The sequence below is a fragment of the Orbicella franksi genome, chromosome 11 (assembly GCF_964199315.1).
Source record: "Orbicella franksi chromosome 11, jaOrbFran1.1, whole genome shotgun sequence".
NCBI classification, from domain to species: domain Eukaryota; kingdom Metazoa; phylum Cnidaria; class Anthozoa; order Scleractinia; family Merulinidae; genus Orbicella; species Orbicella franksi.
In genome coordinates this window covers 20,343,558-20,356,379 of record NC_138155.1, presented here as the reverse complement: position 1 = coordinate 20,356,379, position 12,822 = coordinate 20,343,558, and the positions used below count along the sequence as shown (strand labels likewise).

The window sequence follows — 12,822 nt, the reverse complement described above, 5'->3', positions numbered from 1 at the left end:
ATTACCAAGAACAAAATGTTGAATTTAACTGACATCAGAAACCAAACTAGAATTGAAGAGTTTCATTTCTCGTTGACTCTTACCGAACGAAAGACAAATATCACTGTTTCATCGATTAACATTCTTCTTTCCATCACCGCGTTCCTTGGAAATGCTCTGATCATCGCTGTTCTTCCAAAGACCTCATTCCTTCATCCGCCATCAAAACTGCTGCTAGGTTGCCTTGCAAGCACCGATCTCTGTGTGGGTCTCGTTGCGCAGCCTCTTTACGTTAACTATCTCTTGTCCTCAAGATGCTCCAAGCATTGCTACTATTCTTTTTAATTCCACATGTACAATTTTTTGTGGAGTTTCTTTGATGACACTGACTGCAATAAGTATGGACAGACTACTCGCCGTATTGTTGGGGTTAAGATACAGACAAGTAATAACCTTGAGGAGAGTATGGGTTTTTGCGGTTACAATTTGGCTTTTCAACATTGCAAATGCCGTAATATTGCATTACATTCGTCTTTATGGCCTTAGCATCTTGTCTGTAGAGGTGATCCTGTGTATAATAGTCTCAGCTTGCTGTTACATGAAAATCTATCGCACACTTCGCCACCACCAAGCTCAAGTACAACAGCATGTTCACCAAGTACAACCGAACGGAGGAGAAATTCCCCTGAATATAACACGATACAGAAGAACAGTGTCCAGTGCGATATGGGTGCAGATATCATTAGTGGCTTGTTATCTTCCCTTTGGTGCAGTGGCAGCTTCATTAGTTATTGACAGACCTCTCCCTTTCACACTACATGCCACATTAACTCTTATTATGTTTCACTCGACCATGAATCCATTCCTGTATTGTTGGAAGGTGAACGAAATGAAGTAAGCAGTAAAGAACACGATCAGGCAATTGATTTGCTTTTCCTCTTAACTCTATCATGCATGCGAAACCCTGGCACTTTTTGACATCAACTCATTCATCTGTTAAGAAAAAACAAAGTTCTCGGGTGACGTCGAAAATGTTACCTGTCCTGACTACAAAAGAGGCTAAAGGCTATACTCTGAGGAAAGATAGCTGGGGCTAGATATAGACGTAAAGCTGTAACAAAAAATATTTTCCACTAATTTCTTTCAGTTGGTGAGACTCGTCATGGTGTTTGTTAATTACATGAATATTTACAATCCTCCGTATTTACTACTATCATTCACTTTTTCCTAGCGATTCTGTTAATATGGAAGCAGGATAAGATCGTCCATTGTTTGTTTCACTCAGTTGTCAATATCCGTAACAACCCTGAAGTCTATTTTTCTCCCTAGCTAACAAAAAGACGAACACAACTAAACTTTTATATACTATTTGCGATTTATTTTAGAAATACCAAATAATTATCTGCCATTACTGTTCTGTTCAGGAGAGTAACGTCCTCTAAATGTAGTCCTTTCAGCAACAACGATTTTTTGGCGCTCACGAAGTTCGATAAAGTAGTACCAGTGCTACGACATGACTACCCCAAACGCTCAGAGAAGTCAACTTACATAGAAACAGTGACTGGTGGATTTTCTTCTGCCATCAGCGAAAGGGAACGAATTGAAATAATTAATTTATGTTACAGTGAGAGCAAAAAGAGAAAAATAGTAGACCCAATTAACATCAGTGAGCTTTTCATTCTTGGAAAATGCGAGAAGCAAGTGGTATCAGCTTTTGATTCTTGCAGAGAAAGTATTATTTACAAGTCGATGCTCATTCTATTCTATTAATTCTGTGAGTGTTTGCAAACCGTGTTAATCGGTCGATTCCTTTGGATGGCTATTTCCGCAATAGTGTTTTTCTTTTCCTATTTCTCAATGAAGACAACTAGAACAGTGTTAACCAACCTTCGTTATACGACAATACAACAAAATACAGTCTGTATGGGGTGTAAAGAATAATTGAGAATTTTAATTGTCAGATGCGAAATGACGCGTTTTTGTAAAATTTACTGATAGCCGAGAAATGAAACATTGACTATGAGCCCTTTCCATTCGGTGAAATTAAAAGTTCCGAAATTTTCGAAACGGGGCCAAATGCTACGGAAATTTCCAGGGAAAAGTTCCAGCAAATACGGAAATTATTGAATTTCAGAAAAGCGAGCCATTTAACCGAAAATTCCGAAAAAAATTCAGGGACGAAAATCAAATGAAGAGGAAATTTCCAGGAAGTAAAATGTTCGAAAATTTGGGTATACCTCACGAGGTTGTTCTCTTTTTCCAGACTTTCAGAGGGTGTGCTTAGCCGTTAAAAAGATTGAAATAAAATCTGTAACATGTTGAATAACGGTATTCGATGCCCGGTTTTCTTAACTATAGGTTCTCGCAGAGCACTGTAAGCAGATAGCTGCGAGAAGCTGTAGTTTCCTCACTGCCTTCTGGTTGGTTGGAAAGTATCAATACAAGTTATATGGACTCTCATTTTCCTCGCCAGCAGGTGCTTCATTGCTGTGACATAGGGTTATTATCTGTGTACCAGTCTCATTATGATAAAAAATAAATACAGTAAAATGAATTGAGAGATGAAACAGAATCTGGATTTGAATTTTAAGTAGAGCTTCAAATGAATGCTTTGGAAAACAACTTTAAGAAATTTGATTAAAACAGCTAGACTACCGGTGGCTTCATGTTTGTTTGGCGGTGATAGAGATGACTGTCTTTATGTCATCCCGTAGAGCAATTTTCCTCTCTCCTCGAGTTTGCAAAGAAACTATGTTTTGCAAATATCTTTGCCCGGCACATGTATGTTTAATTGGACTGAATAATTGCATGTAAATGATAACGCAGGTGATATATCTATTAGCTCAAAGTTCGTTGCAAAGGACGCGTTGATGCTTCTTTACGGAAATGGAATCATCAAGCTGACATTTGATGTCATTGGTCTAAAGCCGCATGAGATAGATCCACGGAAATGTCAACGAAAAGGTCTCAACCTAAAGTAATCAGCATCACCAAGGGCCGGGAGTTTGATTTCCTGTTAGTGAAAGTTTATATGCTCTCTACTTAGAGTTTTTTTTTTTTTTTTATCAGAAACTCAGGAACTTGACATTGGCGACATCTTTTTCAGTAATCAAAATAGACGCCATTGGTCAACATATTTGTTCAATTCTTTTTTGCCCACGGAAATGGAACATCAAATTATGACAATTAATCTCACTCCAAGCGACAGGGATCAACTTAAATTTAAACCCTTTCAGGTACTGAAGTTTAATCATAAGCAGCATTTGTGAAATGTTCATATTCATCAAAGTTGAGAAGACTGCATTTTGCCGAAAGAGGCCTCCAGAAGATCAGATAACTTTATTTTGTATCCGGCATCGCTCAGGTAGGCAGTTGAAAAAACAAAATAGAAATGTGTTACATTATGGACTGTCATTGCCTGCTACAGCCTGAATTTGTCGGCAAAAAACTTACATGTACATGTTTCAATTCTGTTTAGTTTGCTGTATTCTTCTTAATTTGAAAATTATTCCTGAGCAGCCCGCAAGTTCAGTTGAAGAGCTCTGTTAACTGGATCAAGAAAACAAGGTAACTACAACAATAATGTATGAAGACTAATGTATTTAAGATTCCATCTACTTGTATGATAATGCTGCACGACGTAGAGTCGCTAAAAACGTCTCGGAGCAGCAAAATACTGTTAGCAAACACGAAGTTTGGGAAGATAAAGTTTTGCATCTTAATCGTAAGGTAACCGTAGACCTTCAGGAGGGGTCTCTTGGAAAATCGTTTCTACTCGTATCACTTTTAACAAAACTATACAAAAATACATATCACCGTAAAGCCAATCAAATGAACAATCAGAGGAAATAACTATTTTGAAGATTTCAGTTATTGATAAGTGGGCGCAAGCCTTCAAACGCAAAACTGACCGTGGTTGCTGAACTCGGTTGCCTGGATTCGTGTTGGCACGTAGATAAAAAACAAGCTCCACCTTCGCAATCGGCAGATGAAGGACTAAAAAAAGTGCGTGACGCTTTTCCGATATTGCTTTTGGTTAATGAGAAAATATATCTTGAATTAGACGGATATAATATTCTTTGGCCGATCTTGGTGACATAAGATTGCCTAAGAAATGAAGTATTTGAAATATCAAAAACAACACACTTCGGCGCATTGATAAGCGAGGGACATTTTGGCCAATTTTCGTAAAAAGCACCCAAATCTATGTACCCTGTTTTATTAATTCAAAACTAAAGTCCGAGTTGTTGTCTCCCAAGGTTTTGCAAGCTTATCACACATTATCAAAAAACTGTCAACGCTGTCATGCTGTCGGCCAATGAAACTCCATCAAGCTTAGAACAAGATAGTTACAATAAAAATAAGCCATTGCAATTTGCGGGAAAATATTATTTTACATCCATATTGATTTGCGATGAACGAAAATTGAGATACAACAGCAAGCTAGGCTTCTGGCACGGGAAGACTGAATAGGAGGAAAAAACTCTATTCAGCGAAAGCGAAAAAAACGTGGAAGAAACGACTGCGAAAATACCATCTAAAATCGATCAACCGCCGATCCGATACAAAATGTTGAAATGCTATAAAGTTACTGGGGTAAGCTTTTACTAGAGTATTATACTTATAACCTTTTTTATGGTTCGTATAGTGTGATCGTCCACGGGAGAAGGCAGTTCTGAAAAGAATTGTTGTTGGAGTCCCCAATAACAGTTCTTTTCAGAACTACCCTCACCCGGACGATCACACTATACGAACCACTGATACTCCTGGGTTCAAACCATTTACTATGTAACTTTTTTTCTATGGCTAGTCGAACAATGTGTTTTAGTCGCTAGTGGTGAGTTCCTTCTTGTTGCTTTCATAGAATGTTCCTTCGTCTTTACTCGTTTTCTTCGGCCCGGGTTTCCTACCACATTTTATCCAAGCGATCCTCTGTCTTGTAACCTTTTTTCCAAACGTCTTTTCCAAAATTCACTGATCTGTCTTTGAACGACGTGCAAAAGGAGTTGTAATTAAATCTCAGATAAAAATGGCGATTTTAGCCGATGACAGAAACCACAACAGAATTATAGAAATGTTAAGACATTGTTCTAATTGAAGAATAGTTTGTTGCTCATAGTAAAACTGTTACCTTTTTATCGTCTGACTCCCCACCTTTGATGAATGGTGGTTATTGTTGTCTTCACTTCATGACGTGACACGATAAGTGTTTACGTTACGTAAGAATAAAAGCCACAATCGTGGTAAATTAATCCCACCAGAGTTGATGTCTCCATTCATCAAACTGAGCTCGCCACCATCACCCAATGAGCTGAGAATTACAGCCATTAGCAGTGTGTCTTCTTTCGAGTCGTAACATAAATATATCTATATATGTGTGTCTGAGTTTATGTTCTATTACGTAAGAAGTGAGATGCAAACGCCCAGCTGGGCCGTTGACCATATAAAGACTGCTAAATGTTTGTTGTCTAGGAGAGCTACTTTCTGCACTTAACTATATACTTTCTCTTTTGCAGGAAAGGCAGATAAAATTGTGTCATCTAAAGTAGCAGTCCTCATGAAAGACCCTGAAGATTAGGACATTTCGATAACAGAAAGAAAAGGAAACATTATCGCGACAAAACATGATGAACTCCACTGAAGTTGAAAACTGCAAGACAATTCAAAAGTTCTGTTGCTTGGCGAGCCTTAAAGAGCCACATCGAACAATTATTTCTGCATTAAATGTTCTCCTTTCCATCATTGCTTTAATGGGGAATGTTCTGATTTTTGTTGCTCTTCGAAAGGTCTCTTCCCTTCATCCGCCATCAAAACTTCTATTTGGTTGCCTTGCAAGCACAGATTTCTGCGTAGGCCTAATCTCACAGCCTCTGTTTGTAATTTTTATTTTCGCTCCAGAACTTTCCAAACTGTGCTACTATTCTACCATACTTACAAATACGATAGGTTTCATTTTCTCCGGGGTATCTTTGTTAACAATAACGGCAATAAGTGTAGACAGACTTCTCGCCCTGATGTTGAGGCTAAGATACAGGCAAGTGGTAACTTTGAGGCGAGTATGGGTCCTTGTGGTCTTTTTTTGGCTTTTTAGCACTGGCTTTTCAATAACAATGCTCTACAAGCGTCGCATAGCTGAAACGATTACCGCCATAATAATGCTATCATGTCTTGTAATCTCGGTATTTTGCTACATGAAGATTTATCTTACCCTTTACTTTCACCAAGCTCAAGTTAAGACTAATACGTCCCAAGGACAACCAAATGAAGCACGAATTCCATTGAATATAGCACGATACAGACAGACCGTTTCCAGTGCTTTGTGGGTACAAATGACTTTACTTGTTTGTTATCTACCATTTGCTGTTGTCACAGGTTTACGTGGTGTGCTTGCGTTACAATCGGCAGTTCTTCACCAAGCTCATGCTATAACGATTACCCTTCTTTTGTTGAACTCCACGTTGAATCCATTCCTTTACTGTTGGAAAATAAAAGACGTGAGGCGAGGAGTGAAGGACACCATCAAGAAGTTGAACTGTTTTCCGGGTTAACTCTCTCGAAATCCTAGACGGTATGGCTCATTGCTATCAAGATCGAGTCATTTATCAGCCAAGCAAACACTACTCACGAAACAAGCATTTTTTTTACTGATACGAAAAATGCTCTAAATACAGCTATCAGTTAATTAGCAATGTGTGTCAAACTTTAGCCAAGATAATATAGCAAAGTAAAGTTAGTTAACTTCAAGTGTGATAAGACATTATTTGCAAGTAACTAAAGAAAGATATTAATGAATTGTAAGCAATTGCAATGTTAGTATAGTAAGTTGTGTAAGTAGATGCCGCCCCCCACTCCAACCTCGGGTTCTTGAAAACTTTGTCAACAGGATTTTCTCTGGGCGCTTGCCCATTTGAGTAGCTGTTCGTTTATTCGCTTAGAGACATATTTGGTGAGAAAATGGAGAAAATCTGCTCACACATAAAGAGGACTTTCAAGGACAAATGAAGTGTGGTCTATAGGTTTATATGAGCTACGAGAAAGTTAATGTTTATGATAATGTAATATTGGAAGCTGTCAGAACCATATTCTGGACCATATGTTCAAAGCAACCTAATGATGTATTAAAACATTGAAAAGTGTGTTTTCTGAGTGAACATTTTCGGCCAAAATACGCAAATTACGAAGGAAAAAAGTGAAAAATCTAAAAATTCCTGCCATATTGGATTACGTCACTGGCCCTCAGCAGCGTTTTTTTCACAGGTATGCCATGACACTAACACCATCATGTAGGGGACAGAAACGGGCTATCCATATGAAGGGTAAAAACGATTCAAAGTAGGGTAACTAAACTTGAAAATGCTAGGGTCCAAACCCCCCCCCCCCCCCCTGGAGTGTCCGGATGGGATGAGTTTGCATGTACGTACGGGGGCTGACCCTCTTTGGCCTTTGGGGGAAGACAAAGGACAAAGTGCCCGCACGCATATTTCAAACTTTTTAAATTTAAAGAGCATTCAAGACATAATGGTTGAATTTTTTCAGTTTTCCTAAATTTATCAGGGAACATTTTTGTACATGTATGTCAAACGTTCTGTCGCCTGACGTGCCATTTCTATGGCAACCAAGTTCTCAAGGAGTGTTTTACTTAACTTTGGCGGTTTTCGTGAGGTTAGATATCTGTTCTTGATTCATTTTGGATGTTACAAAAGTCACGTTTCAAATTCTTTACAGTTTTGAAAACAATTGGAGCCGTTTTGACATATTTGAATGATGTTTGAAATTCAAGGTGGGAGTCATTTTGAAATCTCACGTCGTAAAAATATGAAGTATAAAATGTGACTTCAAGAATTACACCTACTTATCACTAAAGTAGCCACGTTTGGATGCTTTAGATGCCATTTAAGTTTGATTGCTGTTAAGTCAATACTTTTGGAGACAAATCAGTGGGTAGAGCGCAAAAAAGCCAACATCCTAGAAGTCTGTCGACAAAGTAAGTGCAGAACATACGAAATTCTCACCAGAATAACAAGCATTTACTCGTTTATTTGTATTTATCGTTTTATTTATTTATCCATTTATTTATTTATTTATTTATTTATTTATTGGAAAGGTAGTTCAACCTCTGTCCAACGGCCACCCTCGGAGAAATTTATAGTGGCTGCTTAAAAGGGGCTGGCCGCTTTATAGAAGTAAAAACAATATAAAAGCTTCCACCGGGACTTTGATTACTGGCCGCCTAATAGGGGTAGCCATTTCATAGGTGGCCGCTAGCGCTTAAATGGGGTTCGACTGTACTGTCAATCAGCGACAAAAAATAAACAAGTTCAGCGCAAATTCATGAATAACTACTGAACCTTTATCTATTTATTTATTTATTTATTTTGCATTTTTAAGACAGTTTAAACTGTTCTGTGTAAATATATCATTTCCGCGCTTTAATTAATATCATCGGTACTAAAGCAAGCCTTGGGTGTAACTATTTCATAGTGTTGTTGTCTCCACCTGAATTATTCAATGTTCTTAATTGATATTCTTAAAACAGAATTACTTTCCAGCTGGGATACTTCCGTACTCCTTTCCCACTCTTCTCCCAAATTCCTCCATCAATTCTCAAATAAAATCTATTTTGTACAATTCTACCATATACCATATATATTATACCATACAACTCCTACCATATATCATCATGCAACATTTGACCGCGTAAGGTTAAAGCAGGAGCCATAATCGGGGACGGAGACCGTAAGCGCGCGCCATTTCTAGTATTGGGGTTGTCCCCATGATATGGGACAATAATTCTATTTTTAGAACAGATTGCGCCATCGCCTGCGGCACACGCGCGTTCATGCTGCGAGGATTTTTGCGGATGTCGCGCGGGGGAAATGGCGTCCGAAATTCCCGACATTTTTCATGTTTTTGGCCCACAATTCAACGCGTTTACGTCTGTTGGAATTTTGCTTAAGTATTTTCGTCGTAAGCTGCTCCAGTGTGAGTGAAGTAAGACAGTGTCGAATTTAGTTGTTCCGCTTCAAGCTTATATATATCGCTGATCAAGTTGTGTTCCGACGGATGCTTCTTTTACATAAGCTGTACATTACTCCACTTTAAATTTCACATATGTTGAATATTAACAGCTTTTCCATTACACAGCAAAAAACTAGCTGGGTATACTCAGATATAGCAGAGCTTCAGGACTTCACAGTTTCCTAGCTCCTCTTACCAAACGCTTGCGAGTAATTTGCCAGTCTATCGGGACCGAAAAGTAAAACAAAATAATTGCCAGTTTGAGTTTCGTCTGAATTGTAAGCAACGCTTGATGTTTCATCAAGGCCCAATAACTTTACGTCCGTAGATACTGCTCAGTTTTATTTGTGTAAAAATCCAGTAAAGTCTCTGTTGTCGATGAATGAGAGCGCCCGCCGATGTGTGTTTTGTACAGTCAGATTGTACTTCCGCCGCACTTTCCTGTGAAAGCGTACATCGAACTCAAACGATAACTCTAGAGTTTTTTAAATATGTTTAAGACTGATAAATGTTTGAGAACATAGTAAAAGCTTAGCTGAAAATATGTGAATAAAGCAGAAATAATCAGCAAAGTTACGATGACGCTTTCTTTAATCAACTTCGAATAACGATTTCGATTTTGTCGATTGAGTTATGAAAACTCCTTGTCTATTTTCATTTTCGCAGTGTAAAACTTCCCTATGCTTATGTTGAAGAAACACACGATGTTAGTAGCCTTTTTTGCGTTCGTGAAATTTGTTGCAGCATCTCAGCACAAAAGATAACGAAAGAAATCTTTGTCAAGATTTGTTGACAATTGAAAACACCGAGTCGGACTTCAAAGTGCACGAGCTGCACTATGCAAATGAGCTAATTGCACGCGTCAGACTTTCCTTTCAAAAACTTTTGCAAACTCACCAAACAAGCAGAAGCAATAAGAAACGATCAAAACAGGTTTTGGTTATGATTAACCATTGTCTGAGAAACTCACAAATTAACTCGATACCAGAGCAGAGAGTTTTCTTGCTATATTCTTAAGTCAGAAAAAACGCAAAAACATACGCGTAAGCTTACAACTAGCCCGAGCAGATCTTACTATTCATTCCCAGCGCGAGATTAAAGTCTTGTTTTCGACCCTGGAAAAACCCAACTTTTCCGTTAGCTCAGAGCATAAAACTACATATAAGCCCCCTGGTTCGTATTCCCTGTCTTATTCCCTGCTATCGCTGTGAAAAATACGCAAGATAATCTCTCAACTCTCACAGTTGATCACGCAACGTGACAACATCCACACGAGAGCCCCCGACATGTGCGTGGATCCGCGCGGATATATGACGTCAGGATGGCGCAATTTGTTCTAAAAATAGAAATATTGTCCCATATCATAGGTGCGCGCGGATCCCAAGACTTACGGTCTCCGTCCCCGATTATGGTTCCTGGTTAAAGCTAATATCAAGTGTCTGCGTTGATTTTAATCTTTTGTTACTCAACTAGCATTTAAATTAAGCTATACCACTCAAAATTTGTAACTCCCACTGAATCCTATCAGGGGATATCTTGGTGCGTATATTCTATAGGAACGTGAATTGGCGTTTCCATGAAAACCCTGCTTTCAAAGGTTCAGATTTAAAAATCATGTTTAGTTTATTACAAATACTTCCATCCCCATTATTTTCTGATTTTTGCACTGTTTTGACTCTTTTTGAAAAACTATTTGCGTGAGGTCTCATTGGAGTTTTGTGTCGTCATAATTGACGCGTCATTAACATTCTATGCGCTATTTACGGCTCACTTAAACATGGCTGATGTGTTCTTACTTATGACCGGATAGTTATGAAAAACTCCGCATTAAATACAATCATTTGTTTTAATTGCTGGGGGAGGGTGATGGGATCTCACTTATTAGTTCAATTTTCTGCAATTTTTCTGCCATTTTTCAGCTGACAATTACAATTTTAACCTACTCTCAGCTATCATTGATACCTTATCCAAACCGTGTTTTCTGTGTTGGCCCGTAGTTAATTAATGAGTCGATTAATTCCAAGAACAACACAACTGTCTGGTCGTGTCCATCACTGCTTGTTTCATTTCCCTCATCTTCCAGCAATAGAGAAATGGATTCAAGGTCGAGTTAAGAAAAAGTAGAGTCAGTGATATTGACCAAGCGATGTCAAGCGATAACATTGGTGTTGTGATGATTGAAAATATAGGTACGAGTATACCACATGGAAAATAACAAGCCACTAACGTTATCAGAACCCGCAGTGCATTGGACACAGTCTTTCTGTATCGCGATATATTCAGTGGAACTCCTTGTCCATTTGGTTCCCTTTGGTGAACGTGGTCTTGGACTGTAGCTTGGTGATGACGAAGCGTAAGATAGATTTTCGTGTAACAAAACATTGAGGTTGCTGCGTAAAATATCAGCAGTATGCAGGCAGTGCTTGCAGCGATAAGAAAGCTATACAAAGATAGAACCGCATTGCCCATTGAAAAAAGCCAAGAGACAACAATAAAGACCCATACTTTTTTTACAGTTACCACTTGCCTATATCTTAGCCCCAACAACAACGCGAGAAGTCTGTCAACACTTATAGCAGTAAGTGTAAGCAAAGATACTCCACAAAAAATTACACCCATACTGTTCAAAAGGATACCAACGTAGAAACAGCGTTGAGAGTGTTCTGGAGACAGAACAAAGAAAACATAGAGAGGCTGAGCGATAAGACCCACACAGAGATCAGTGCTAGCAAGACAAGAAAAGAGAAGTTTTGATGGCGGATGAAGGGAAGACACCTTGTGAAGAGCAACGATGATCAAAACGTTTCCCAGAAATGCAGTGATGGAAAGGGAAACATTTAATACTGAAATGAAGATCTTCAGATAAAGTTTATTAAGACCTGTGGTGCAATAAAATTCTTGATTTGTCGTGTGATTTAAATCTTCAGTAACATTCATCGTGTCCACGTCGTAATATAGTGATTGCTCTGTGAGAATAAATGTTCTTTTTGCGTTGTTAAATTTCTCCTCTCTGGATTTTCCTGTTACGATGACGTTTTCAGCGCTACTCTAATGCCTTATCGTATAGGCCGGTGAACCCTGTTCCAGTTGTCTGAGAAAGATAGAAAAGTAGAAATAAAACATCGACACTGGTTTCCAAAAACACAGCTCACAGTTTATATTTGTTTGAGCGGCTCGAGCATGGAATCGAAAGCTTTAATGCTGAAATTAGGGTTGCTTCTCGTATTTTTCGCTGATTTCAATCATTGTAACACATTTTAACTGTTATCTCCTCGCTGAAGCAGAGTGAAATCAGTGAAACACCGATTTTATGTTAGTTGGCTTCCCTGATCATTTTGGGCAGTCCTGAAGTAATACAGTTACGAGGGCCAAGAAAGCGACTCTCTATATTGTGAATACATAATCAGGACGTTACCCTCTTGAAGAGCCACAGCAGTGCCGACAAGTAGTTTTCATATCACGTACTCTTTTCGTTATAAATTTGCAAAAGGAATACACCTTTCACTGTGTCGTTCGTTCTGTTTGTGGGGAACATTAATAATCGACTTCTGAGCTTTCACGAACAGTAACAGAGAATGTACGATCTTACACAATTTTTTAACTTCTCGTCCTTCGCAATGTCTCCTGTTTTTCAATTTTAACCGGCAATAATGAAATAAGGGAGAGGGAAATGCAAACCACATTAAAGATAACTCTTCAAAGTACTAACCTCTTTCAGTTGCTGACCAAGTCAAATTGACACTGATTTTAACTTGACCTGAAATTTTGCTATCGGATCCTGCACATCTAGTTTAAATTTGGGAAAAAGGTGAATCGCAGCCCGAG

At 38.5% G+C, this 12,822-nt stretch overlaps 2 protein-coding genes across 2 annotated transcripts; one reads left to right on the top strand and one right to left on the bottom strand.

The window, feature by feature from the left end:
- The first annotated feature begins 3,263 nt into the window (after positions 1 to 3,263).
- On the top strand, positions 3,264 to 7,343 carry LOC145503214 (adenosine receptor A3-like). Its single transcript, XM_081482679.1, has 3 exons — positions 3,264 to 3,343; positions 3,458 to 3,546; positions 5,496 to 7,343. Exon 3 carries the CDS (start codon positions 5,604 to 5,606, stop codon positions 6,525 to 6,527), a length of 924 nt encoding a protein of 307 aa, XP_081338805.1. The 5' UTR covers positions 3,264 to 3,343; positions 3,458 to 3,546; positions 5,496 to 5,603; the 3' UTR covers positions 6,528 to 7,343.
- Positions 7,344 to 9,636: 2,293 nt separating this feature from the next.
- LOC145502978 (melanocyte-stimulating hormone receptor-like) lies at positions 9,637 to 12,822 on the bottom strand. Its single transcript, XM_081482398.1, has 2 exons — positions 12,707 to 12,822; positions 9,637 to 12,088 (listed from the first exon to the last, which is right to left on the bottom strand). The coding sequence occupies exon 2, from the start codon at positions 11,932 to 11,934 to the stop codon at positions 11,011 to 11,013; it is 924 nt and encodes a 307-aa protein (XP_081338524.1). The 5' UTR covers positions 11,935 to 12,088; positions 12,707 to 12,822; the 3' UTR covers positions 9,637 to 11,010.